General features: G+C 55.3%; 8 protein-coding genes across 8 annotated transcripts; 5 read left to right on the top strand and 3 right to left on the bottom strand.

Annotated features, from left to right (window-relative positions):
* Positions 1-391: 391 nt before the first annotated feature.
* On the top strand, positions 392-3,620 carry BO66DRAFT_352641 (PAN-complex poly(A)-binding subunit PAN3). The gene is made up of 9 exons (XM_025644784.1): positions 392-825; positions 928-996; positions 1,056-1,104; positions 1,187-1,344; positions 1,398-1,504; positions 1,624-1,815; positions 1,872-2,016; positions 2,071-2,226; positions 2,283-3,620. The coding sequence occupies exons 1-9, from the start codon at positions 747-749 to the stop codon at positions 3,314-3,316; spliced, it is 1,989 nt and encodes a 662-aa protein (XP_025502456.1). The 5' UTR covers positions 392-746; the 3' UTR covers positions 3,317-3,620.
* Positions 3,621-3,835: 215 nt separating this feature from the next.
* Positions 3,836-5,149, bottom strand: BO66DRAFT_421435 (intradiol ring-cleavage dioxygenase; the record flags this gene model as incomplete). Its single annotated transcript, XM_025649955.1, has 3 exons — positions 4,760-5,149; positions 4,211-4,692; positions 3,836-4,108 (listed from the first exon to the last, which is right to left on the bottom strand). Exons 1-3 carry the CDS (start codon positions 4,994-4,996, stop codon positions 3,838-3,840), a joined length of 990 nt encoding a protein of 329 aa, XP_025502455.1. The 5' UTR covers positions 4,997-5,149.
* A 721-nt stretch (positions 5,150-5,870) lies between these two features.
* BO66DRAFT_123173 (Zn(II)2Cys6 transcription factor domain-containing protein) lies at positions 5,871-8,119 on the bottom strand. Its single transcript, XM_025641924.1, has 2 exons — positions 7,348-8,119; positions 5,871-7,283 (listed from the first exon to the last, which is right to left on the bottom strand). Exons 1-2 carry the CDS (start codon positions 7,958-7,960, stop codon positions 5,980-5,982), a joined length of 1,917 nt encoding a protein of 638 aa, XP_025502454.1. The 5' UTR covers positions 7,961-8,119; the 3' UTR covers positions 5,871-5,979.
* An 894-nt stretch (positions 8,120-9,013) lies between these two features.
* Positions 9,014-10,118, top strand: BO66DRAFT_123165 (uncharacterized protein). The gene has a single exon (XM_025641923.1). It carries the CDS (start codon positions 9,307-9,309, stop codon positions 9,913-9,915), a length of 609 nt encoding a protein of 202 aa, XP_025502453.1. The 5' UTR covers positions 9,014-9,306; the 3' UTR covers positions 9,916-10,118.
* Positions 10,119-10,432: 314 nt separating this feature from the next.
* On the top strand, positions 10,433-11,796 carry BO66DRAFT_392962 (putative small nuclear ribonucleoprotein (LSM7)). The gene is made up of 3 exons (XM_025647645.1): positions 10,433-11,085; positions 11,165-11,236; positions 11,294-11,796. Exons 1-3 carry the CDS (start codon positions 10,848-10,850, stop codon positions 11,419-11,421), a joined length of 438 nt encoding a protein of 145 aa, XP_025502452.1. The 5' UTR covers positions 10,433-10,847; the 3' UTR covers positions 11,422-11,796.
* Positions 11,797-11,810: 14 nt separating this feature from the next.
* BO66DRAFT_421432 (fasciclin domain-containing protein) lies at positions 11,811-13,637 on the top strand (the record flags this gene model as incomplete). The annotated part of the gene is made up of 2 exons (XM_025649954.1): positions 11,811-11,903; positions 12,012-13,637. 2 exons carry the CDS (start codon positions 11,811-11,813, stop codon positions 13,635-13,637), a joined length of 1,719 nt encoding a protein of 572 aa, XP_025502451.1.
* A 323-nt stretch (positions 13,638-13,960) lies between these two features.
* On the bottom strand, positions 13,961-17,741 carry BO66DRAFT_472558 (putative TGF beta receptor associated protein 1; the record flags this gene model as incomplete). Its single annotated transcript, XM_025652958.1, has 3 exons — positions 17,518-17,741; positions 14,898-17,452; positions 13,961-14,842 (listed from the first exon to the last, which is right to left on the bottom strand). Exons 1-3 carry the CDS (start codon positions 17,672-17,674, stop codon positions 13,961-13,963), a joined length of 3,594 nt encoding a protein of 1,197 aa, XP_025502450.1. The 5' UTR covers positions 17,675-17,741.
* A 671-nt stretch (positions 17,742-18,412) lies between these two features.
* On the top strand, positions 18,413-21,197 carry BO66DRAFT_123128 (CCAAT displacement transcription factor COY1). Its single transcript, XM_025641922.1, has 4 exons — positions 18,413-18,804; positions 18,875-19,042; positions 19,099-19,949; positions 20,004-21,197. The coding sequence occupies exons 1-4, from the start codon at positions 18,669-18,671 to the stop codon at positions 21,159-21,161; spliced, it is 2,313 nt and encodes a 770-aa protein (XP_025502449.1). The 5' UTR covers positions 18,413-18,668; the 3' UTR covers positions 21,162-21,197.
* Positions 21,198-23,301: the final 2,104 nt, after the last annotated feature.

Genomic DNA, 23,301 nt, shown 5'->3' with positions numbered 1-23,301 from the left:
GGAGGGGGTTTGATACGACGCCGCGATTAGGCAGAGAAACCGGAACCGGCAGGTTTGGCCTTGGACGGTGGAAGAGGTCAAAGGTCTCAGAATGTCAGTAAGTAGTATAAATTATAGATCCTTTAAAAGGCAAAAGAAGAGCCTGCCTGGGGGAGTAAATAAACAAAGAAAAAGGAGTGTCGCAGTCGCAAGAATAAGTTTAGCTGGCCTCAGTGCCGCAGTAGTGATGAGAGCTCCGTCATCGCGCAACTCACCGAGGGCGGCCGTCACGCTTCCGGAGTAGACGCGCGCTTGACGCATGGGGTGGTCCGTGCCCAAGTGGCAGTACCGAGTGCAAGAAGGCAGACCGCCCGTCCGAGTGTCGAGTTCCCCTCTCCCTCCCCCGCGCGCCCTTGGTTCGCATGCCCGCCTCGCTGTCTCGTCCCATCCCCCATCCCATCTCATACCATAGCATGACGATATCAACCGGAAGTCTTGTCTACGGACGGTGAGTCATTGCTTGACGCACATCGGATCTTACCACTGCACTTCCTGGCGAGGGAAGACGGCAAGAGCTTGACCTCTGCACCACAAGCCACCTTCATTCAGCCATTCCCTATTGTCGGCCCCGATCGACTCCAACCATACTCTTATTCCTAGAGGAATGTGGTTTCCTCTAGAGTCTGTTCTTTCGGCTTTCTTTCACTCTAATTCGATGGGGATTTCCTTGCGTTAATGCGCGCCGAACTGTGGATTCAAGAAATACCATGGCCTCCACCGGGAAGTCGACTACCACTCTCGACGACTCTCGTCGGGCAACGGGCTCGCCTAAGATGAAGGCACGAGGTTAGCTACATGGTTTCCTATCGCGTGAGGCGAGCTTTCGCTGTCCACGGTCGCACGTGATAGCATGGACAATTCAGCTGATATTGTGCTCTGCGGACCTAGCGGAAAATGCGAAAGATACCCTATGCCGGAACGTTACGATATACGGGCGTTGTCGATACGAGGATAAAGGTATCTGCCTTACTACTACCAGCTTGGGCCAAATATCCATCTAACGCCGGACGTGGCAGGATGCGCATTCAACCATGACCCTCACAAAGTGAATTCATATGCGGACAGGTGGGCACCCTCGAATCGGCGCAAGAGCGATGCGCGAGTGGGATTATACGTTGTTTGCAGCTTGCTGACGTTTGTGGCTTAGGAAACGCTTGAACGTTGACTCTCCGAGCTTTACACCTACATTACTATCTTCCAATGGATCCTCTCCCACTATCGCATCTGCAACCATGAAAAAGACGGCAACAATATCACCCAAGGCTGCGAATGCAGCCCCTTTCCAACCACGGGGGATCTCATCACGTATGCCATGCGTCACTTCACACTGAAAGAGCTTTTCGTCTGACTGCAATAAGGGTCCAACTCCAGCACACCAACTGCGCGACAGGGAACGATGACTCCGGATTGGTCTGTCGCGGAAGTTCAGGAATTCGTTCCTCAAGGCTTTGATGGGTCGCATATGGTATGATTCTGCGCCTATTGCATTTCATACTATGTTTCGACTTCTCGCAGTTGCGGCCCATGAACGCCGCAATTTGGCAGCTTCGTCGTTTCGGGCGTTGACTGATTCTTATAATATAGGCTTCCCTACAAGGAAATGGCACTTCGACCATCCCCACGACGACTGCATTTGATCCTTTTGTGACCTCGCCGAATCCACTTTCTGCTGCCAATGCCGTGGGCCCGGTTCAAGCGAACCCATTCACACATGATACAGCTGCGGCGCTGGGAGGCGCCGCATTCTTTGCGAATCAGTCCGGCTTCCAGCAACCTGTAAGTTTTATTACTCGGAGGCTTAGAAGGTCATTCACGAACCTTTTGTCGTCCAGGTTCAATACCACATGTACGCTCCAATTGGACCACACAGCCAAAATACCTTGGGCTACCAGCGGAATGTCCACGATCTCTTCCTTCCGAACGACTTCCGAGAAGAACTGCAAAAGAAAGCAGCGGCCACACTGCAAACCTTACCCAGTGAGTTGGATGACAGTTACGCACGTGAAAACACCAGCCGCTGATCCTGCACAGACACTCAGCTACCCGCTCAAGTGGATTACTTCCACTCTCTCGTCCCTCTTGACCTGAACCATCAAAAGAATGCAGCTATCTTTGGCTATCCTAGCTGGGTATACAAGGCCCAGTCCAGCAAAGACGGAAACTTTTACGCCCTTCGAAGATTAGAAGGTAGATTTCACCTCAAGCTCGACGGGTCCTGTATCACTACTGATCATTCGCCACAGGGTTCCGTCTTACAAACGAGAAGGCGATCCGATCTGTCCAAGCGTGGAAGCGGGTATGCAGCGGCAGCGTTGTGACGGTCCACGACGCCTTCACCAGCCGGAGCTTCCAGGACAGCTCGTTGATTTTTGTGACGGATTACCATCCACTGTCCAAGACCCTCGCCGAGCAGCACCTGGGCGCCGGAAATCGGTTCACCGGACGCCAGAACACCCACATCCCCGAGCAGATCCTGTGGAGCTACATGACGCAGCTCGGCAACGCCCTCAAGGCGATCCACAGCAACGGCCTCGCCGCGCGCATCATCGACGCCAGCAAGATCTTGCTGACGGGCAAGAACCGCATCCGGCTCAGCGCCTGCGCGATCTTGGATGTGGTGCAGTTCGACACGCAGCGGTCGGTGGCGGACCTGCAGCGGCAGGACCTGGTCAACTTCGGACAGCTGATCGTGACGCTGGGCGCCAACTCGCCCAGCGTGATGCACAACCCGACGAAGGCGATGGAGCACTTCACGCGCGCCTACAGCCCGCAGCTGAAGAACTCGGTGTTCTGGCTGCTGAACGGGCTGCAGAAGGACCAGGACCGCAACATCGACATCTTCATCACGGGCATCTCGTCGCAGCTGATGTCGACGTTCGACTCGGCGCTGCACCTGGACGACCAGCTGACGTCGGACCTGAGCCGCGAGCTGGAGAACGGGCGGCTGGTGCGGCTGATGACGAAGCTGAACCTGGTGAACGAGCGGCCCGAGTACGAGCACGACCGGCAGTGGGCGGAGAACGGCGAGCGCTACTTCCTCAAGATCTTCCGCGACTACGTGTTTCACCAGGTGGACGCGCAGGGTGACCCCGTGGTGGACCTGGGGCACGTGCTCACGTGCCTGAACAAGCTGGACGCCGGGTCGGACGAGAAGGTCACGCTGGTGAGCCGCGACGAGCAGAGCTGCTTCGTCGTGAGCTACAAGGAGCTGAAGAAAGCTCTGGAGTCGTCGTTCCAGGCGCTGCTGAAGCCGTCGTCGGGGCGGAGGATTCATTAGTCGGCTGGCCTAGCTTGGCTACAGCTTGATGTTAAGCTATATCGACCTGCACTTGGCATTATATAAACCGCGTCGCGCGGAGCGAATTGACCACCTATTTACCGACATTGTGTACCCTAGGGAATTTGGTTCCTTGGGCGAGTAGGATGAGACGTGGGATACCGAGGGGGCAGTTGTTCTGTCTTGCTATTTGAGGGCCATGTTGGACCAAGAACGCCCCCTCCGCCCTTCGCATTGCTGTTTGCGCATTTGGACTATCTGCCGTGGCAGTTGAAAGATATCGATGAGAGAACTAGGTAGAAATGTAGCAATTGTGATTACCATTTGATCTTAGCTTGGACACTACCATCACCGCAAGCCACAGTGCTAACCAATCCAGCCAGCACCCCAGTTGAGTAAAGCATAACCAAGACCCAAATCCCATAACTACTAGGTAATATAAGGTATATACATAAATCCAACCCAACCCAACCCAACCCAACCTCAACCCTAACCCCCTCGCCCCTCAAAAATACAAAGGATTAATCCAAATCCGGCACCGGCAACCCATTCACAATGCGGACCTTCCGCCCCAACCGATCCAGCGCCTCCTTGGAGTTCCGTGCACGCAACGCACTCGTCTCCTCGTCGGAGACGAGCACAAAGTCGTAGGTAAGGCAGGCGTGGTCCTCGGGGACGTTGTACTTGGCGGCGAGCTCGGGGCCGGCGGTGCCGATGTCGACGACGAGCGAGTCCTTGACGCCGAAGACGGCGTCGGAGGTTTCGTAGGGGTCGTTGCGGAGGTAGAGGGCGCTGTCCGTCACGTCACCCCCAGGATTCAGATTAGCATGCCAGTCCCAACCCAGCCCAACCCAGCCCCACCCACCCCAGGACAAAGGGATTATGGAAACATACGTAATCAAATGATCGAAGCCCTCCTTCTCAAACATAAAATGCATATGACTCGGGCGGTACGGATGGCGACCGAGCAGCTTCAGGAGTTTGCCGACAGGGCCGTCATGCGGGATCGGGTACGGCACGGGGGTGATGGCGTGGAACCAGAAGACGCCGTCGGCGTCGCTGCGCATGATGCAGCGGCCGTCCGGGCCGTCGTGGTCCGGGTACTGCACGTCGTAGTGGCCGGTGCTGTCGGTCTCCCAGATGTCGATCTTGGCGTCGGGGACCGGGCGGCCGGCCGTGTCTTTGATGGTGCAGACCACCAGCAGGGGCTGGCCGTGGGGGTCGTGGGACATGGCGGCGCCGGGGGCCAGCTCCTCGGCTTCGTGGGTGTGGAAGGGGCCCAGGACGGTGCCTTCGGTGCTGCCGGCGGGTTTGGGGTGGTCGATGCTGTCCACCAGTAACGACAGGCCGAGGATGTCGGAGAGGAGGATGAATTCCTTTGTCCGTCTGTTGTTAGGGTCTGGGATGCAGGGGAATGTGCTGGGGGTGCTGGGGGCGCCCTACCTGCCGCACATCCGTACAGATCTGGCCCACCTCGGTCAGGAAGCGCAGCCCCGTCATCCATTCCTCCGTGCTCAGGCGCGTCTCCCGCGCGAAGTCGTGCAGGTGGGTGACCAGCCGCTCCAGGATGTATTTCATGCGCTCGTCCGGGCACAGCGAGTTGATGCGGATCACGTTCTCGGTGATGTTGTCGATCGTGAGATCTTTCATGGCGGGGATTTTGACGAGGGAGGGGTCCATTTTGCTGGTTGTTAGCTTCAGGCGGCTTTGGCTGTACTTTGGGCTTGGGGTTATATGGAGAAGTGGAGAAGAAAGAGAGAATTCCAAGGAGTAGAGGAAAGTAAAGTGGGTGAGCTAGCTGGGTCGGGGGAAGTCTATATACAAATACGTATTCCGTAGTAGGTAGCTCCGCTAGCCCTCAGGCTGAGCTCCGCGGGGTGGATTTTCTTTCCCCACATTCTGGCGGGGAGAAATTCAATGGGCAAACCGCTGGCTCCTCACTGGTCAATGCCCACTTCAACTCAGCTGCTCCGGCTATTGCTATTTCCGTATTGCCGGCCTCAACCTAGACTACCATCCTACATCGTATACACAGCAACAATTGGATACCCTGGATACCCTGCCAGCTGGTCATGGGCATCCGATGGGTCAGGAAGCAGGCTAGACTCTAGCCCTCTTTCCTTCGCCCCGACCCATCCGATCAGCCGTGGGGGGAGAAGTCAACGGACGCAACATCCCCGCGCTGCGTGCCCTTCACTCCGCATCTGATGACATTCAAGGAGATTTCTCGATGATTGCCCACTGATGGTCCTGGCCAGATAATTGATACGCTAATACTAGGTACGTACTACAGACCATGCCGCAAGGTGACCATAGAGGTTTGCCTTGGTTATCCGTCCCAGTAAGTCACTGGCATGGCCACTGTGGGTCATGTTCGATTTCCAAGAGAACAAGCTTCCCCCCAGCGGATCACCCATCGGCAGTTCTTCATCCGCTTCGGGAATGACCTCAAGCGATGATCGACCCAAACACCACTTTCCAAGTTACTCACTCCAGAATAACCAATTCATATTCAACACTTCTTAATATGCAGCGTACGACAAACAACCGGGATATCTGCCAGACTCGCTCAACAGTACACACAGAAACAAAAACAGAATCAAGGTAAACATAGATACAAAACTCCAAGTCGCGCCGGCTCATCCCGCCAACGAAGATATACACTATGCTCGCACCAACTTCCGTTCCTGCTCGCGCTCGCGCTCCCGCTCCCGCTCGCGTTCCCGTTCTCGCTCCCGTTCGTTACTGACTTCATGCCCCTCCTTGGCGGCAGCCGCCACCCGCGCGTGGTGGTCCACCGTATCCAAGATCGCCTGCATGAGGCGCGAATTGGCATCTGGGGCGTCGTCATCCTGCGCCGAGTCAGCATGCCGATGCATGCTAATGCGTCGGTCGTGCGTCATGACGTTGCTCCCCTGGATTTCGCTCATCGCGCGACGAGGGGAGAGGTCTCTCTTGAAAGGCGTTCCCACGGCCGGACCAGCCGTCGCGGTTGGGGCCGACTCTCGTCGCGTACTGAAGTCGACATGATCATGAGCGAGCGGTCGATCCACGTCCATCATCGTCGGCTCGGAGACCGGAGTCTGCGCCGCGGACGGAGGTGCTTGCACCGCAGAGGGTCCCATGGCGGTTGCCGCGACCTCCTGGGCTGGCCCTTCCTCCATCCGCTCCCGGGAGCTGCGGTCCACCTGCGTCTCCCGCAGCTCATCTTCCTTCACATCCTTCCAAGAACACTTGGCGTGCTTCTTCGTACATCCCATACAGGCCGTCAGATTCTTTAAACAGTCCATGTGAAGACGGCGACACCGATCACAAGGGGGCATAATCCGTTCCCCACGCTGCAGCTCCTCCATGCGGGCCACCATCTCCATTTTGTGCGGGCCCCCGTCATCCTTATCATGGTGGTGGGACTTGGGCGGCGGTAGCAACGACGACGGCGTACTCGGGATGGCGACGGTGGTCGGGGCCGGAGTATACATGTTGTACTCCGACGCATCCGACGCTCGCGGGCGCGGTCGCGATGACTGCCGAGCCGACGAGTCGGGTCCTTCCTCATAGGACCGGGACTGCCGGTCTTGCGTAGTGAAGAACTTCTTCATTAGCTCGGCGCGCGTGGTCGGCGACGCGCCTTTGATAGAGGTGCCGTTGATAATCGTGACGTTGTCCGTGTTCGAGTGCGAAAACATGAATTGCGACGAGAGCGAGTTCTCCTCCACAGCAGCTTCGCCAGCGCCGGGCCGGCCGGCATTGACCGCCACAAAACCAGTGGATGGAGAGTGAGCGCTCACCGGAGCGCTGCCATTGAGGAGTGGAAGTCCATGTCCGTTCGCATCGCGCCACGCAGGACTCATCGAGCGATGTTGCTGATGTCGTTGCGAATTAAGGGACATGTCGTTTTCTCGACGGGTCACGATCGCCGTCCTCCGGTTCTTCAGGCGATGGTTGAGTTGTCGGGCTCGCGCGGATACTAAAATGCAACCCGTCAGTAATCTCATCTTCCGTGTAAATGCGTAGATCTGAGATGAGCTGACCTTGGTCGGCCACCTGGATGATCTGCTGGAGATTCTTCTCCAGTATCTCGAGCGCGCCCAGTTCCTTCTCTTCGTCTTCAATGATCGGCTGAGGCGGAATCATCTTCTGCGGCATGCCTGATGCAATCAGGACGAAATCCTCCTCGCTGATCTCCACGCGACACTGTTTGGTGTAGAATTGACACACGCGCACGCCATTGCGAGACTTCTCCAGGTTGAACTGTTCCGGTTTGTTTTTGGCAAATTCCACCACGTCTAGCCAGGTGACGTTGGGGGAATCCTTGCCGTGGGACTTGAGCACGCGGGGCGGTCCATCGAAAAGGCGCTCGAAGCGCTTGATCAGAATGGGGCCTAATGGGCAAGCGCCCAAGTTGCCGGCGATACTCTCGTGTCGGTGCAAAACGCCGTCATACTCTCCAATCAAGTGAATGATCGAGGGCATGGTATCCTCGACGGAAACCAGAGGCAGATTGTCCGGATACTGACGGGCCAGGTAGTTGATCTGCAGGTGATTGGAGGGCTTGGGGACTTTGGATGCGATAGGAGGAAAGTCGCCGGACGGCGATCGCGGCCGCTTACTGGACGGCTCAGCCGTCGCAGGTCGAGACTCCATAGTGATGATAAGAAGAGGCGGGAAGGAGAGGGAAAGGTGGTGAGGAGGGAAGAGAGAGAAGGAAGGGGAGGGGGAAGAGGGGAGAAGGGGAGGGGAAGAGATCCTAGGATCGCGACTATAGCGGTAGTCACAGAAGAAAAAAGACAAGGCGGGGAAGGGGAAGGCAAAGGGAAAGCGATGGAGCGAGCTGAGAGGAGAAAAAGGGATTATTGAGGAAATGAGTAATGGGAACGCTGGCGAAAGACAGGCTGCCGATGGCGGAGCATAAGGCTCCAGAGTGCGGGCTCCCAATCAGCCACTGGGCAGCGCGTACTGCGTTCAAGTTAGGTAATCGCGATAACCCCCAGCCGATGCAAACCGGGATGGAGGAAACTGGGATGGATGGGATGAGTGGGGGTTGGGACAAGCAGGAAGTGGTGAAAGAATGAAAGGTTGAGCGGGTAGTAAAGAAGAAGGTGGAAAAGAGGAGAGGAAACGTTGGTTAAAGGACAAGGGAGGGAGGGAGGGAGGGAGGGAGGAGGAGGAGGAGAGAGGAGAAGAGGAGAAGAGGAGCCGACGGAGAGGAAGAGGAGAACGCGACAATCGCGAGAGAAGGAGAAGCACGGAGCAGTCGAACCCAATTGTATGTACTGTACTAGCAGAAAAGAGGAAGGTCGGAAAGCGGGCAAGTTGAACTGAACCACTTAACGAATGCTTGAGAAGAAGGAAAGAGAAACCAAGGGGAGATCGGGGTTCAACCCATTTGGTTGCTTGTTGGCCGGTTGGTCCGACACGCGGGTTGTGGTTCGCAGACCTCAATCGCAGATAATCACCGCAGGGGGAAGAGAGAGGGGGGGGTGGATAAAAGAAAGAGCAGTCAGTGGATAAGAATAGAAGACGACGGAGGAGGAGGAGGAGGAGGAGGAGGAGGAACGCAAGCAAAGAGACCGACGGAGGGGATGGATGGATGGCGGAACGGGCGAGCCCGGAAAGTCACCTGCTCCATCCAGTCTGAATCCCAGGTTATTATTATCTTTCGCACTCATTCTCTTCCGATCTTCCGCAAACATTGAAGCAGGAGGAAGGAAGTACTAATTCTTTAACCTAGTAGTTATGCAGTACGTACTGTAGAGTGTCAGTTACTCCCTGGACACACTCTCCCTTAATTCCAAACCACACAAGAGTCAGTCAATCTTCTTATCATCGTGGGTGTCCTGCTGGTGGATGCGTAAGCAACAGGCAGGGGCGGAGTCCCGCCGGGCTCTTCCGCTGTCCATTCGGATGAGCCGTAACCCCGTCACTGTCACTGTCATGACCAATACAGTCGAATCAATTCGATACCATCGTGACAATGGCCACCATTGAAGATGCTTATCCACAAGCCCACTGCGCGAGGGTGCATCTTTTTTGCCCCCTTGCGGACGGACCCTCAGGAACGAAAGTACCACGATGGCTACAGGAAAAGAGTACAGAGACACGTTGCCTGGCGGTTGGATCCTGTCTCCGGGTTTGATGTCATAGGGGGGAGGGGGAAACGAACAAGCGACAGTCCGCCCCCCGTCCTTCCCTCACTAAGTGACCGATCACCACCGAATAGCTCGACTGTCTCGTCCCATGTGCTGCTAACTTACAGGCGCGCTCCGCCGGGCAGAAGGGGGGATCGTCGATTTTTCCCGTGTGCCATACGCGGACTCCGTACCACCACTCTTCGTGCTCCCATCTTGGTCTGGAGGTTGACGGAAAGGAGACGGGCGGGTATTGATGAAGCTGCAAGGTGTGCAGTATGGTACGCCGTACTCCGTAGACAAACGCATGAGCCTGACCTAAACTTGATGCCTAATGAGCCTGGAGTCGAGGTTGCCAGGCCGATATCCATCCGATTGACCGGTGTTCCAGCCACATCGATATCCAATCCCCACGCTAGACCGGGCCGGTGGTCAGCTATGGGTCAGGTATTGTCAGTGTCAACGGTGTGACCAATACCGTCTTTTACTCTTCAACCATCTGGCTACCTCTGATGTCTCAAGTGCGTGCTGTATCCTTGGTAGTCGTAGCACAGTAGAAGTGGGTAGATGAGGTGCTGAGTGGTGTGCGTTGATAGTCAGTAGCGCATCTGTGACCTCGAGCCTATGCCATCATGTTTATTTATATCCGTAAGTATACAAGTGCTGGAACTCGACCAACGAAGCCGTGAGGCTATGATGTAAAAGCAACGAGTTTCTCAACTCAACAGTAGGAGACAACTGCGTATAAGTTAGATATCAATCAAGGGTACCTAATAGAGACTCATTATTCTTCATCCTCTCGGACATTGAGTACTCCGTATATACTCCGACCCTTCCTTTCCCCAAAGGACGTAAAGGCGGTGAAGAAGGGTGGGCGGTGGGTGTCGAGCGGGAAAGCCACGGAAAAGAAAATGGTAGGCATCGAAAAGCGTACGCACGACCGCCCGGGAACCGACAACTGGTGGAGTTACTCCGTCGCGGCTGCAACCAACTTTTCAAGGTTGCGGATGGAAAATCCCTCATACTGATAACTATCACCTTTGTTGCTTCAATCACATCCATCCATCCATCCACCGAACCTCATCCCATTCCGCCCCTTTCCTCCCCCCCCTCGCCTTATCGGGTCGAAAATTTTCTCCCACTCCGGGTTACTCCAACAGATTGACCGTCTTTCCACCTCTCAAATCTCAACGTCTCCAATCTCTGGTGCTGGCCCCTCCCTTCCCCCCTTCCCCTCTCACTCTCTCTTTGAGTTAGTGACTGAAGTTACTACTGAGGTCACGGCACGTGCATCATTATCTAATCCACGCCGCTGTAATTGGACACTCGATCAGTCCAGTATACATTAGCCCCCTCTTACACGCAATTCAATTGATTCCTTTTCCCCCCAACACAGCCAAGCCATGTCCGAACGAGGCTCATTCCGAGGAGGTCGCGGCCGCGGCGGAGGTTACGGTGACCGGTCTGGCGGCCGTGGCGGGCAGGGCCGCGGTGGCGGTGCAGGTGGCGGTGCCCACCGCGACCACCGCGACCACCGCGAGCAGCAGCAGCAGCAAGAGAAGCCCAAGAAGGAGAACATCCTCGATCTGAACAAGTACATGGACAAGGAGGTGCGCGTCAAGTTCAACGGAGGCCGTGAAGGTGAGTTTGCTTTTTGACTTCCTTGTCAGCTGCTTGGTCAGCATCCCGGTAGAGTGCGAACTAACATCCCTTCCCCCAGTCACTGGTATCCTGAAGGGCTACGACCAATTGATGAACTTGGTCCTGGACGATGTCAAGGAAGGCATGCGCGGTAGGTGTTTACTCAAATAGGTCTCTATGCCAGCTTGACTAATGGGAGGGGGGACAGATGACGAGGGCAACGAGACCACGCGCTCGCTGGGGTTGATCGTGGCCCGTGGTACGCTGATTGTGTTGATCTCCCCGGCCGATGGCAGCGAGGAGATCGCCAATCCTTTCGTGCAACCGGAGGAGTAAGGGTTCCGTGGGTGGTGATTCCATGTAATGCGATTTGAAGAGCATCGGCCATGGCTTGATGACGGCCGGCTGAGGTTGATGGCCTCGATGCCCGGCTAGACCTAAGGCCGAGTAATCCCAGTTGAGTTGATCGATCAAGGCCTCTACTGGTCAAGAAGGAGTCATTCCATTTACGAAAGCAGATGAAAAGATATACCAGATGTGCTTTGTGCTTCGTGCTTCGAGCAGTGACTGTACAGTACCTTACCTGAAAATGAGCTTGCATACACTGGTCAAGTCATAGGCCATGATTGCAGCAGAATGAGTGATTAGAAAGAAAGATCAATGAAATTAACGACAATTAAGCTTCGAAGTGACATGTCATTGACATCACGGCAGGGAATGGGGTGATGACGGTGACTTCGGCGTTGCACCGCCCGGTCCAGAAGCAAGTGCCCAGTCTATCATCCCAGCTGGTCGGAAGTATATTCGACTTTTGTCAAGTATAATATCACCCGCCCCTCTTCTCCTGTACGAGACTTTCTCAAATGTAGATATTTGCTTGTGGCACATCTCCGCACGAGGCCAAAACCAAAATGAAGCATCTCCAGTACTGGGCCGTCGCGGCTCTTCCGCTGACATCCGCCTTTCTGATCCCACCCAAGCAGCAGCAGGCGATCCTCCACGAACCGAAGCCAGACCTGCAAGAGGAGCACGAGGCGCACGACCACCAGTTATTCGACATCCTCTCGCTCCTCGAGTCCGCGGTGGAAACTTACTCGCCCGTCCAGCAGATCACCTCGTGGCTCGATGAGGTAGCAGAGGCGACCAACCCCAGCGAGGAACACCTCTCGTCTCCTCCTCCGCCGCCCTTCCGCCGCCCGTCTCCGCCGCCGTATCCGCACCACCCGCCCTCCAACAAGTCACTGTACGATCTGATCTCCGAGAATCCTCACACCACCATCCTGGCCCGCATCGTCCACGACGACTCGCAACTGGTGGAGCTGCTGAACCGCACGGCCGCCAACCTCACCTTCTTCGCGCCCACCGACGAAGCGTTTGCCAAAATCCCGCATCACCACCACGACCGACACCGTCACCACGATGACCGCGACAGCTATGACGGAGACGACGACGACGACGACGACGACGACCGTCACCACCACAAACCACCCCCGGAGCTCATCCGCGCGGTGCTGAAATACCACCTCGTCTCCGCGGTGTACACGCCGGCCGAGCTCTTCCACGCCCACACGCTGCCCACCCTCTTGACCTCGCGGCTGCTCAGCCCTAAGCCCGACGCAGCCCCGAGCATTGCCCACAACGACAACGACAACGACAACGACAACGAGCAGGACAACCTCCCGCAACGCCTCAGCATCAGCACCACGCTGCACGGCCCGACCCTGAACCACTACAGCCGCATCCTGGCGACCGACAAACGCGGCGCCAACGGGCTCCTCTACACGATCGACGCGATCCTGCTCCCGCCGCCCTCCCTGCTGACGCTGACGACCATCGTGCCCACGCAATTCAGCACGCTAACACTCGCCCTCCACCGCACCGGTCTGGCAGCCCAGCTCAACCGCTCCCACCACTGTCCCCACCACCCCAAACCCAGCCCCGGAGACCCCACCCCGAAACCAACCACCAACCCCCCCTCCCCCGAACCCCTTGGAAAAAGCCCAGGCCGAGGGGGAACATACTTCCTCCCCACGAACCGCGCGTTCAGCGCACTGGGGTACAAGCTCAACGCCTTCCTGTTCTCGGAGCACGGGACCCCGTACCTGCGCGCGCTGCTGAAGTACCATCTCGTGCCGCATCGCACGCTCTACTCGGATGTGGAGTATACAAGCCACGGCAAGATCGAGGCGGTGCATGGGCTGAAGCATTTCGATCTGGAGACGTGGTTGGAGGGGCGGACGGTGCCGGTCGAGGTGGCCAATTTGGGGCCGTGGGGGGGCGTCACTGTTGCTGGGGAGCGGGTGGGCGTGAGGGATTTGGTGGTCGCGGATGGGGTCGGGCATGTTCTTACTCGCTCTGTTCTTGTTCCTAGGTGTGAGGGGGATAGTTATGGGGATGCTTTTGGGGATACTTATGGGGAGATGACGGTTGAAGAGCTGGTGGGGAGGTTGCAGGGTTTGGTGGATTTGGAGTCTGAGGATGGGGATGGGGATGGGGAGGAAGAGGCGGAGGAGGTGGTTTGGGGGCAGTTGCATGATCTTTTGGAGTTGTAGTTACTCATCTTCTGTGATTTATGGTTGCGGTTACTGGGGAGTTGAAAAGAAGGGGGGTCCGGGGGTTCTCCCCCGGGAAGCTTTACCTTGTGGATGAGAATTGAGGTTACTGGGAAGTTGAAAAGAAGGGGGTCTCGGGGGTTCTCCCCCGGGAAGCCTTCTGCCTGTATTAGGGTTATGCGGATTGTTGATATATTGACCAAAATGCTACATGTTTCATTCCACGCCACAACTCGGATTGTAAAGCGTGATCGGTACAAGGCTTCATGCCATGGCATCGCTATATAGAAGTCATATATACACAAACATCGTGGTCGTCATCATCAGCTGTCCGCTTCCACAATATCCCCGAACTCCTCGGTCTCCTCCTCGCGTACCACCGGCCGGTCCTTCACCCGCCGCAATCCATCTCCATCCTCGACCCAGGCGCCCGCCTTCTCCACCCCCTCGATATACTCCGTCCCCACCCGCAGGTTCAGCCCCGCGCTCAGCGCTCGCTCGATGCGCACCTCCCTGCCCTCCGCCACCAGCACCCGGAACACGTGCGCCAGGAACCCGCCCAGGATATCGACGCTCCACTCGTCCGGGATGATCCGCAGAACCTCCCCGACGTCGAACCACGCCGCGAACCGGCCCAGAAGATCGCTGGTCCGCTCGATGCGCTCCGACGAATCCTGGATCTTCAGGAACTCGTCCAGCAGGAACCGGAAGAGTTCGCTCTGCTGCGATCGGTCTGCGAAGGACGACGAGCTGCTGGTGGCCTGCGGACCGCCGAAGAGACAGTATCGGATGGCTGAATCGTAGTCGCCGAGGCCGTGCGTGAGGAGATGAAGAGCTTCGCGGTGGCGGCCCTGAAGACCGTCGAGAATGATGGATTCCGAGACGAGCTCGTTCTGGAAAGGTTCGATCCGAGCCAGAACGGCAGGGATGGAGAAGGTGAAGTTGCGCGACGGCATCGAGGTGAACTGGCTGCCTCCGGTGCTGCCGCCGCCGAGGAGCTGGAGGAGCCGGAGCCGGGATTGCCACCATGGTTCCGAGGGAGTGTTCACCGTGATGAAATTCATATAGGTCGGTTTCGGAGCGCTTAGAGCGCGGTAGGTGGAGTAGGATTCGGAGAGAGAAGCTCGTGCTGACGGCGACGTCTCCAGTACGGAGAGGACGGAATCAAGGTAGTATGCCAGCAGGTCATCCGCGTATTGTGTGAGCTGGAAGAGAATCAGTCAGAGAAAGCTTAGTCGAAGTACGAACGGCGCTACTCACATTTCTGGCAAAGACCAGGTGTTCCAAGTATGCTTGGACGGCATTAGGTGCTTGCTGCTTGAGAAGCGCCACGACATCGGCAGTTTCCAGCTTGACTCTGCTCGTGCCATCAGAGAATACTTGTATGCCCAGGCTGGGGTTGCGCTGGGCAAGCCACGCCCCGTACTCTTCTACCAGCTGAACGTCTTTGATCTTGACCAGGTACCGGCGCATCTGTGCCTCCGTACCAGCAATCGTGATTTCGCCGCCCAGATCTTCTTCACCGTCAATGATCCTGCGCCATGTTTTCAGGACATTGCGAGACATCTTCTGGCTCTGATATAGTCGGCTCAGAACGAACAGTCGTCGATACTGTTCCAATAGCGCCACGGCGCGGTCCAGATTGCCCTTCCAGTTATCCACAAGCCTGTTCAGTTCGATGCGTAACGAAGAGCCTGATCGTTGTTCAGGCGCAAGTTGTGCGTCTTGTTCCAGGAGTAAGTGCAGGAAAGCCGCGTCGACGCTGTCAAAGACGTAGGTCTCATCTGTGATACTTCCATAACCCCGCTTTTGCTGCCAGGAGAACAGGAACCTCTTGATCATATCCAGCACGGCACTGTCCGAGGCCCCGTCGCCCGCAGCCTTATCCAGCTGCTGCACGTAACTCTCTGTGATCTCCGCCAAGCCCGCGTGTATCCAGATCCCTTGCGGGCTCTGCAGGACCTCTCGTCGCAATAGCGGGATCAACAGGAGCGGAATACGGGGGTCCAAGTTTCCCACAATGAGAGCTCGCTCCGTAGCGTCTATAGTGGCCTCATCCCTGTGTTTTGCATCCATGAGAATCAGGTCACCAAACAGAAGCAGACTAGCTTTCTGCTTCAGGTAATTCAAGCCTAGAAATTCAGATTCGGACCTGGGCTCTGCAGCCTGAACAAGATCGATGACGTCTGTTATGGCATCCCGCTTGAGAACAGTACGCCCATCTGTATCCGGTACTTGAGCGCTCTGTAGGGCGTCATCCAGCTGCGTTGTTAGCGGGTTCTTCACTACCCGCCATATCTGATTACCATTCCACATGATAAGACTGCTCTGGGTCTGGCCCAAGGCACGTGCAAACTTGGCTTCTTCGGCATTGCGCTCTACTTCCCAGCCACGCTCGGCCTCACCAGTCCCTTCCTGGCCCTCGAATAGCTCCTTTTCTTTTTGTAGCTGTTCGATCGACGCCTGCGTTCTCGGATCGGTAGCAGGCACATGCGGTGACAGCGACGGCGTTTTCAGGCGCACCATCTGCAAGAGCTTGCCCATCTCGGCGATCTCCAGCTGACTCGGACTTATCGTATGGTTGAGTCCCACATGCGTCTGCTGCACGTCTGAAGACGGTATCTCAACCCACGTTTTGTGCTCGTCCGCTTCCCCGGGATCGACATCCCATAGTTGAACCTCCAGGAACTTGCGGCGTTGTCCTTCCTTTTCTGCCTCTATCACTGCAAGCAGCAGTTCTTCATGTGTGTTGTCGGGCGAATGAATCATGTTGTTCTCGTTGCCTTTATCGATGATAATGGATTCCGGATACTGGTGAAAGGTGATTGTGCCACGAACCACGTCGCCGTCAATGTTGACAAACATACCGACTCCAGGCTCCGACTCGTCCGTGCCCCTCACAAGCAGAAATTCCGACGGGGTCGGCGATAGAATATGGGGCCTCAGTTGCGTCGGCTTTGGAAGAAGGGGAAGTGGTTTCCTTTCCTCCGAGCTAGATTCTGGATCACGCGGTGGGTTCTCCATACTTCGCCTGGGAGATGCGCTCCCTGCGCGCTCTTTCGATAGCGAGCGTCTTGGTGTTCCCGACTCGGGCGAGAGCTCCGAGGTGGCCGAGCCTGATCGCTTGTGTCCGTGTGGTTGCAACAAGCCAGACTTTGTATTTGAGCTGAAGCTCCTTTCAAACAAATGACTCTCTGAGGTGGGCGAATGGGCGAAGAACGGGGAGGTCGGCGACTTCAAGGGCGGAGCTGTCGACACATCGTGGACTTGGTCGTTCGAGAAGGAGATTGGAAACAGCTGTATTTTCTGCTGGTTCTCCACATCGACGAGGGAGTACGAGTGTGCATCTGCGGCACAGGCGATGATCCCTCTGCGCGCGGCGACCAGGCATCCAGGAAATTCAATGTTCCTGATTCGTCGAGCTTCCTCCCCTATCCTCACTAGCATAGTACGATTCTGCGCCGCGATCATGACCACTTGCTCACTCTGCTCATCCGCGCCCGTGTTGAGATCCATTCCTCCGATCCAGGAACAATTGTTGACCTTGGTATTCCCGAAAGCCGGACTAAGCTCCGGTAGCAGGTAGAAGGTGACAGTCCCATTGCATAGGACACAAGCCTTGTTGACAGCTGGTAACAAGAGGATATGTTGTATCCCAAGCGACTTGGTCGCCGTAGAAGTGGTGTTGGCGAAGGGAATCGGTAATCGGGAAGCTAGGATAAACGACGGTTCGTTCGACTTGTCCGAGGGGTCCGGTGGAAGGCAGACGAAGTGAAGAATCTCGGCGGCAGATGTTCCAATGTATAAATTGTCATCTGGCAGAGAATTCGTCAGAAAAGGACGTGTGAATGCTCAATGGCAGAGGTCCAAAAGAACTTACTCCAATACTCAACAGTAGTGATGTGGACTTCGTCATCGTTATCGTCGGGATTCAAGGGAACCTGATCAAACAGCGATCGCAGAACATATGGAGCTGCCTTAGGAGGGCTGATCTTCCGCCGTTTGCGCGGGCTGACGCCCTCCTCTTCGGACACCATGATGAGACCAGCTCCAGTGTCGTAAGAGAAATTGTTGTTGAGGGGATGGTCAGGAACTTGGGAAGCTTCCGGGTGTTTGGCGGGCGGGCGTTTCACTACAACTGAAGGACCTCGGAGTACTTGTGTAACTTAGTATGGGACTGGCTGCCTAGGCGGTGGGCCCGAGCCGGGGTTGGCTTAGCCTGCCAGGTGGTGCTGACTCAGGGTGGGCCTTTTCTGTCAACCATCAACAGGCATGAAGTATGAAGTATGAAGTATGAATTACGATAAACCATGTCACTTTCATGCAACACGGTATGTCTCATGCAATAGCAAGGAACTGCTGACAGCTGCATGATCATGATCACCCTCATATGGCTTGCAATGGCAATCTCAGGCTGTATGAACATGACACAGGCGACTTTCAGGCCAAACAAGCTGAACCGACGTGCCTCGCCATGAGCTGGAAAAGATGATGGTAAAGATCGACATAAGCCGCACATGTGATATGTCGTAAGACTCTAGCCGGACACGTCCTCCTGTCAACAGCTATCATTGACTTGGCCGAGACGAACGTGTGCAATGATTGCTATAAATAAGTAGACAGGAGCAAGATCCGGCAATCGATCTGATCTGCATTGTACGGAGACACAAGGGAGACAGCGTTGAATCAGCGGTCATCGCGAGCCTCACCTTCTTTTCTCTCGTATCACACCAACTCCTAAGCTCATAAGCAAGAGACTCTGTCTACTTTCTTGAACTGAGCCATCTGATAGTCTAGCCATTTACTTGTTTATCATCCACCATCCATCTGACGTTGCCCGATTGTTGTTATCCGGAAGATCATCGGGCCGATCGGAGTCGCCGTGCCTCCGCATCGCATTTACGTTAACTGGCTTCATTCATTCGGTTGTCTCTCATCCAGAAAAGCGGTAATACCGGGTGCAGTGTTGGATGGGGGTTGCTGTGCTATCTACTGGAACACTGAGGCGGGTCAAGTATTCTACACGCAAAAATGGATGCGTTCGCCATCACGGAAGCCATTGTCCCTGAGACTAGTCCTCAGGAGGGCCACGAGGCCGAAAAGGCCACCACCGGCAAGCTTCCCGAGGGCGCAAACAAGTTCCAGCGGGCCATCGCAGCCTGGAGAGGTGTGTCGCACCGTCTCCCCATTAAACACAGCCCGAAAAGCGAAGCGCTAATCTCTTTGACCTCTATCAGGCATCGATCTCGCCAACACCGTCGCCAAGCTAGACAGTACCGCTTCGGATATCGTTGCGCAGCAACGCGACGCCCTCGTGCAGAGGAAGGATCTCGCCCAGAAGACAAAGGACTTCCGGAAATTGGATGATGCCTCGAAATTGGCAGAATACAAGGGTCTCTTGAAAGGTCGGCTGCGTTGACACTGCGGATCTCCATTGCGTCACGGCTAACGTACTGTATAGCTTATCAAAGCTTTATCGATCTCTTGACAAATCAGGGGAAAGCCTCCTCGTCCGCGTTCCTACAGTTGTACTCGTCTCTCTCCGAAGCACCCGACCCGTACCCCCTTCTCGAAGCCTCCGTCGATTCTCTGGTTCATTCCGAGGAAACCGTCCCCAAATTGACCTCCGAGCGGGACCAACTACAGGGGTCCGTCGATCGCCTAACATCGCAGCTCGAGGATACTGAAAAGCGCCTGGAGGAGGAGCGGACAGCTCGGAGAAAACTAGAGGAGGGCCAAGAAACGAAGATCAAAGAGGTCGAGGAGTCCTGGTCAGCGGTGTTGTCGGAGAAGACCAACAACTGGACTGCCAAGGAGAAAAGCTTGGAGGAGAAGGTGGAGCATCAGGAGCGCTTGGTTAAGGAACTCAAAGCGAGCTACGAGGTATCACAGCGACTGGGACAAGATGGCGATGACGGCGAAGGCGTTCAGCATGGTGCTAGTGCCGCTGAGTTGGAGCTGGTTTCCGCGGAGTTAGAGAAGACAAGCTTGCGCCTAGCAGAGGTAGAGGCACGAAACGAACAACTCAGGCTCGAGCTGGCTCAGGCCGTCTCTCATTCTCAGGCCGAACAAGCTGCCTCGGTGGAGGATGACCCTGCATACCTACGTCTACAATCCGAGAATTCTTCTCTCCTACGCAAATTGGATGCGGCCCGGTTTGACAGGGAGTCCGAGAGACATTCCTGGGAGTCGAAGTACTCCCAAGCCGAGAGACAGATCAAGAGTGCCACTGCTGAGAAGGAAGAACTGCGCTCGAGATTGGAAAAGGTGGCCGACTACGAAGATATTCGTCGGGAATTAGAGATGATCAAGGTAAGCATCATACATCAAATCCAAGTGGGGTGATTGCCACTAACGTTGAACAAGTCTATCGAATTCTCGCCGGGAGATGATGACGAAGCTGGAGATTCTGCGGACTCCACGAGCCCTACCAACGGCACAGCAACCAAGGCAAAGGAGGGTTCCAAAAATAGCCTGGAGCAACTATTGCTCGCTAGGAACAAGAAGCTGACTGACGAGCTCACCATCTTGCGTGTCTCACACCGGGACCTCCAGGGTCAGCTCGAGGCCCTGCGGGCCGATCTTTCGACAACCAAAGAGGAGCTCGAAAAGTCCCAGAAACTGTCCACGACTCTGGAGAACGACCTTCTTCGTGTACAAGAGGAAGCCGCAAATGCGTTCCCATCATCAGCTATGTCCGTTGCCGGGACCTATACGTCTAAATACCCCCACTCATCCCGGAGAGGAGGGGCGGTGTCACCTACATCTTCTATCATTTCAGGCTTCGATCAGTCCGCTGCATCTGCCAACACTATGGACTCCATCCGGGCAGGCGAGGCCGTTGGCGGAGGCTCCGGTCTCTTGCCGATGATCCAAGCGCAGCGTGATCGCTTCAAGAAGAAGAATGCCGAGCTAGAGGAAGAGCTATCCAAGCTGTACGGCACGGTAAAGTCCCTGAGACAGGAAGTTGCTTCTCTGCAAAAGGACAACCTCAGCCTTTATGAGAAGACCCGCTACGTGTCGACATACAACCGCGGCCCGGGTGGATCGTCATCCGCATCTGCGTACGCGAACAAGCCGAACACTTCCTCCGTCCACGCCAGTGCAGACACTCCGTCGGGACTCTCTCTCGACCGCTATCAATCCGCCTACGAAGCCCAGATCTCACCCTTTGCAGCCTTCCGTGGCCGCGAGTCTGCGCGGGCATACAAGCGCATGTCCTTGCCCGAGCGGATTGTGTTCTCGTTGACGCGCATCATCCTCGCCAACCGGACCAGCCGCAATCTCTTCGCTGGATACTGCGTGGCTCTACATGTCTTGATCTTTGTCATGCTGTACATGATGAGCTCCATGGAGATCGAGAAACATAGCGCCGCAAGTCTAGGTGCCGCCGCTGCGGCAGCAATGGCCGGCGGAGGCAGTGGGGGAGGCGGAGGCGGCGCCGGAGGGGGCAGTTTCGCAGGCCAACAGTTACATGGGGATGATTGGCGACAAGAGGGCTTCAGCCAAGCCGGCGTCAATTGAGACCTAGCACGTGGAGTCTTGCCACATACGTTTCTGTATTCTATCGAGGGCGTTGGTGGGTCCAGGTCACGGTCATGAATTGGAATTTTCTTTTGTTTGATGTGAATACGCGAGGCCTACATACAGCATCGATATCATTATCGCTTCATGCTGGTCGATCCCAACCCTCCGCATAATGCCCGTCGGTCCGGAAGTCCGTCGGTAGACGTAGACGACTAGAGTAGCGTGTGTTTCTTTTTATATCACGCCTTCTCCACTAGTAAGAGTAGACTAGATACTGCCAGCCGGATTATCTGTGATATAGAGTATAAGCGTGCGAATGACATGTGATACGTTTGTTGCGCGATTTGGTGAGAACCCTGAGAGTGGTATAGATGCATTTCAGGAGTAAAAAACTGATATTGTATACTGTGCACTGTTTACACCTCCACGCGGCAGGAAATGGTGACATCAATGGCCAGCATCAGCATACTTTCCTTACCAGATAATGGCATTGGCAAACCTCACGATGAAGTCGACATGAATCAACAAGTCAATTTACACCCCTGCGACAACAGTAGGAATATGACCACAGGTTAGGCAGTGGGTAAGCTAGCGTTCCCTCCACTCGAAGGTGTGACGAACATGAACACTGCATGGGTGGATGCATGGACAATGACTGCAGATGAACCACCTCCCAAGAGCCAGTGCAATCCACAAGAAAACGATGTATAACCACGCTGCACGGGGCGAAAAGGGACCACCGGCATGTGAATGGCCAAAAAGGGGTGGGTCGATCAGCAGGTTCCTGTCTGTCTTCCTGTCCTGTTCAGTCACCTTCGACTATTTCCCTCTGCATTCTAGCGGTAGCTACCGGATACCATATCATGATGAAGGGCCATTGAAACATCTCTCGAAGCGTAAGGTCACATCGCTCCGATTCTTGATTAGACACCATGAACAGGAGAGGTATCGCAGACACCCTCAGAGCCACAGGATCATGCAACCTGTTAGATAGCCATGGCTCATCCACTAGCTCGAGCAGTGACAAGTCATGGCCCCTCTCCCGGCTCGAATGACCGCAAGTGACTTCACGATCAAGCCAGACAAAGAGCGGAGCAGAGTCGCGATAAACTCAATTCCACCGAGTCAAGCGAGATAAAAGAAGGTGGGCCACCTGCGATCAGACCTATTCCCAAGTCTCGTGCTGGCTTTGCATTGAAGCCCCGCGGAGGTCCGACTACTATATGGCTCCGAGACGGATTGAAGAACCCCTCTTGGGGACTAGGCGCCCAGAAATTGTCAGAGGGGAAGACTCAGGGCCTTGTCAGGTGGGCAACGTTGAGACTCTGAATGACGCAGACGGATGAATGAATGCCTTTCATCATCTCATTGTGTGTCAGGGATCTACATGTTTGAGTGAGCTTGCCAGATGAAAGGATGTTGATACCAGAATCATGTGTTCCAGGGTCTCCAATCTCTCTAATAAGGAGCCTGGCGCTGCTTTGCGAACGGCGAGACCCCTGGAAGACACTTCAGCGGTGGTACTGTAGCATAGTGGCGAGATGATTGTGGATAGGGATTTGGATGCTTCCTCCCCCCTGCTCTATCTTGCAGATGGCTTCGGTGATGGTTCTATTTTTAATTCGAACTTCTTCATTTCCCCTTGACCGGATCGAGCAACACGCCCATGAGATTGTCAACAAGCAATGAGCTGTAACGTTGATGGATGCTCAATCATCACAGCCTAAGTCGGAGACTACTTCTAATTCTCAGGTGTGCCTACCTATGCTGCCGCTCGACCGGACCAGTTGTTCTTCCTGTGGAGTCAAGCTTGCCTAGTACACGACTCATGTCATGAGCATGATTCAAGCCCGAACACTCATGATGTACTGTACAGATCAAGATGTGACAATGGCGAGCGCAATTAGGGCACGCATCGCTATCAACCGCGGTCTGAGTGATATAGCACCCGCATGCTATAGATAAGTTAGGGCAGCGCTCAGGACTCCTTCCTGACTGCAACTTGGGTAGCATTGGCACATCCAAAAATAACTAAAGCCGAAGCGAACGGATCAAGAATAGAACCACCCCGTAGATTACAGTGCCATTGCCGTCTTCACCGACGATTTAAAGATTGACTGGGGGGGGACTGCTAGTC

The sequence above is a fragment of the Aspergillus aculeatinus genome (genome assembly GCF_003184765.1).
Source record: "Aspergillus aculeatinus CBS 121060 unplaced genomic scaffold BO66scaffold_33, whole genome shotgun sequence".
Lineage (NCBI taxonomy): Eukaryota > Fungi > Ascomycota > Eurotiomycetes > Eurotiales > Aspergillaceae > Aspergillus > Aspergillus aculeatinus.
Note: the sequence above shows the minus strand (reverse complement) of the source record. Positions and strands in the feature narration are given on the sequence as shown.

Coding starts and splice junctions, on each gene's coding strand:
- BO66DRAFT_352641 (XM_025644784.1), top strand. CDS start 747: ATGGCCTCCACCGGGAAGTCGACTACCACTCTCGACGACTCTCGTCGG. Junction 1,105..1,186: donor GTGAATTCATATGCGGACAG/GTGGGCACCCTC, acceptor TTTGTGGCTTAG/GAAACGCTTGAACGTTGACT. Junction 2,017..2,070: donor CACACTGCAAACCTTACCCA/GTGAGTTGGATG, acceptor GATCCTGCACAG/ACACTCAGCTACCCGCTCAA.
- BO66DRAFT_123173 (XM_025641924.1), bottom strand. CDS start 7,960: ATGGAGTCTCGACCTGCGACGGCTGAGCCGTCCAGTAAGCGGCCGCGA. Junction 7,284..7,347: donor CATCCAGGTGGCCGACCAAG/GTCAGCTCATCT, acceptor GTTGCATTTTAG/TATCCGCGCGAGCCCGACAA.
- BO66DRAFT_123165 (XM_025641923.1), top strand. CDS start 9,307: ATGCTTATCCACAAGCCCACTGCGCGAGGGTGCATCTTTTTTGCCCCC.
- BO66DRAFT_392962 (XM_025647645.1), top strand. CDS start 10,848: ATGTCCGAACGAGGCTCATTCCGAGGAGGTCGCGGCCGCGGCGGAGGT. Junction 11,086..11,164: donor GTTCAACGGAGGCCGTGAAG/GTGAGTTTGCTT, acceptor CCCTTCCCCCAG/TCACTGGTATCCTGAAGGGC. Junction 11,237..11,293: donor TGTCAAGGAAGGCATGCGCG/GTAGGTGTTTAC, acceptor GAGGGGGGACAG/ATGACGAGGGCAACGAGACC.
- BO66DRAFT_123128 (XM_025641922.1), top strand. CDS start 18,669: ATGGATGCGTTCGCCATCACGGAAGCCATTGTCCCTGAGACTAGTCCT. Junction 18,805..18,874: donor GGCCATCGCAGCCTGGAGAG/GTGTGTCGCACC, acceptor GACCTCTATCAG/GCATCGATCTCGCCAACACC. Junction 19,950..20,003: donor GGGAATTAGAGATGATCAAG/GTAAGCATCATA, acceptor ACGTTGAACAAG/TCTATCGAATTCTCGCCGGG.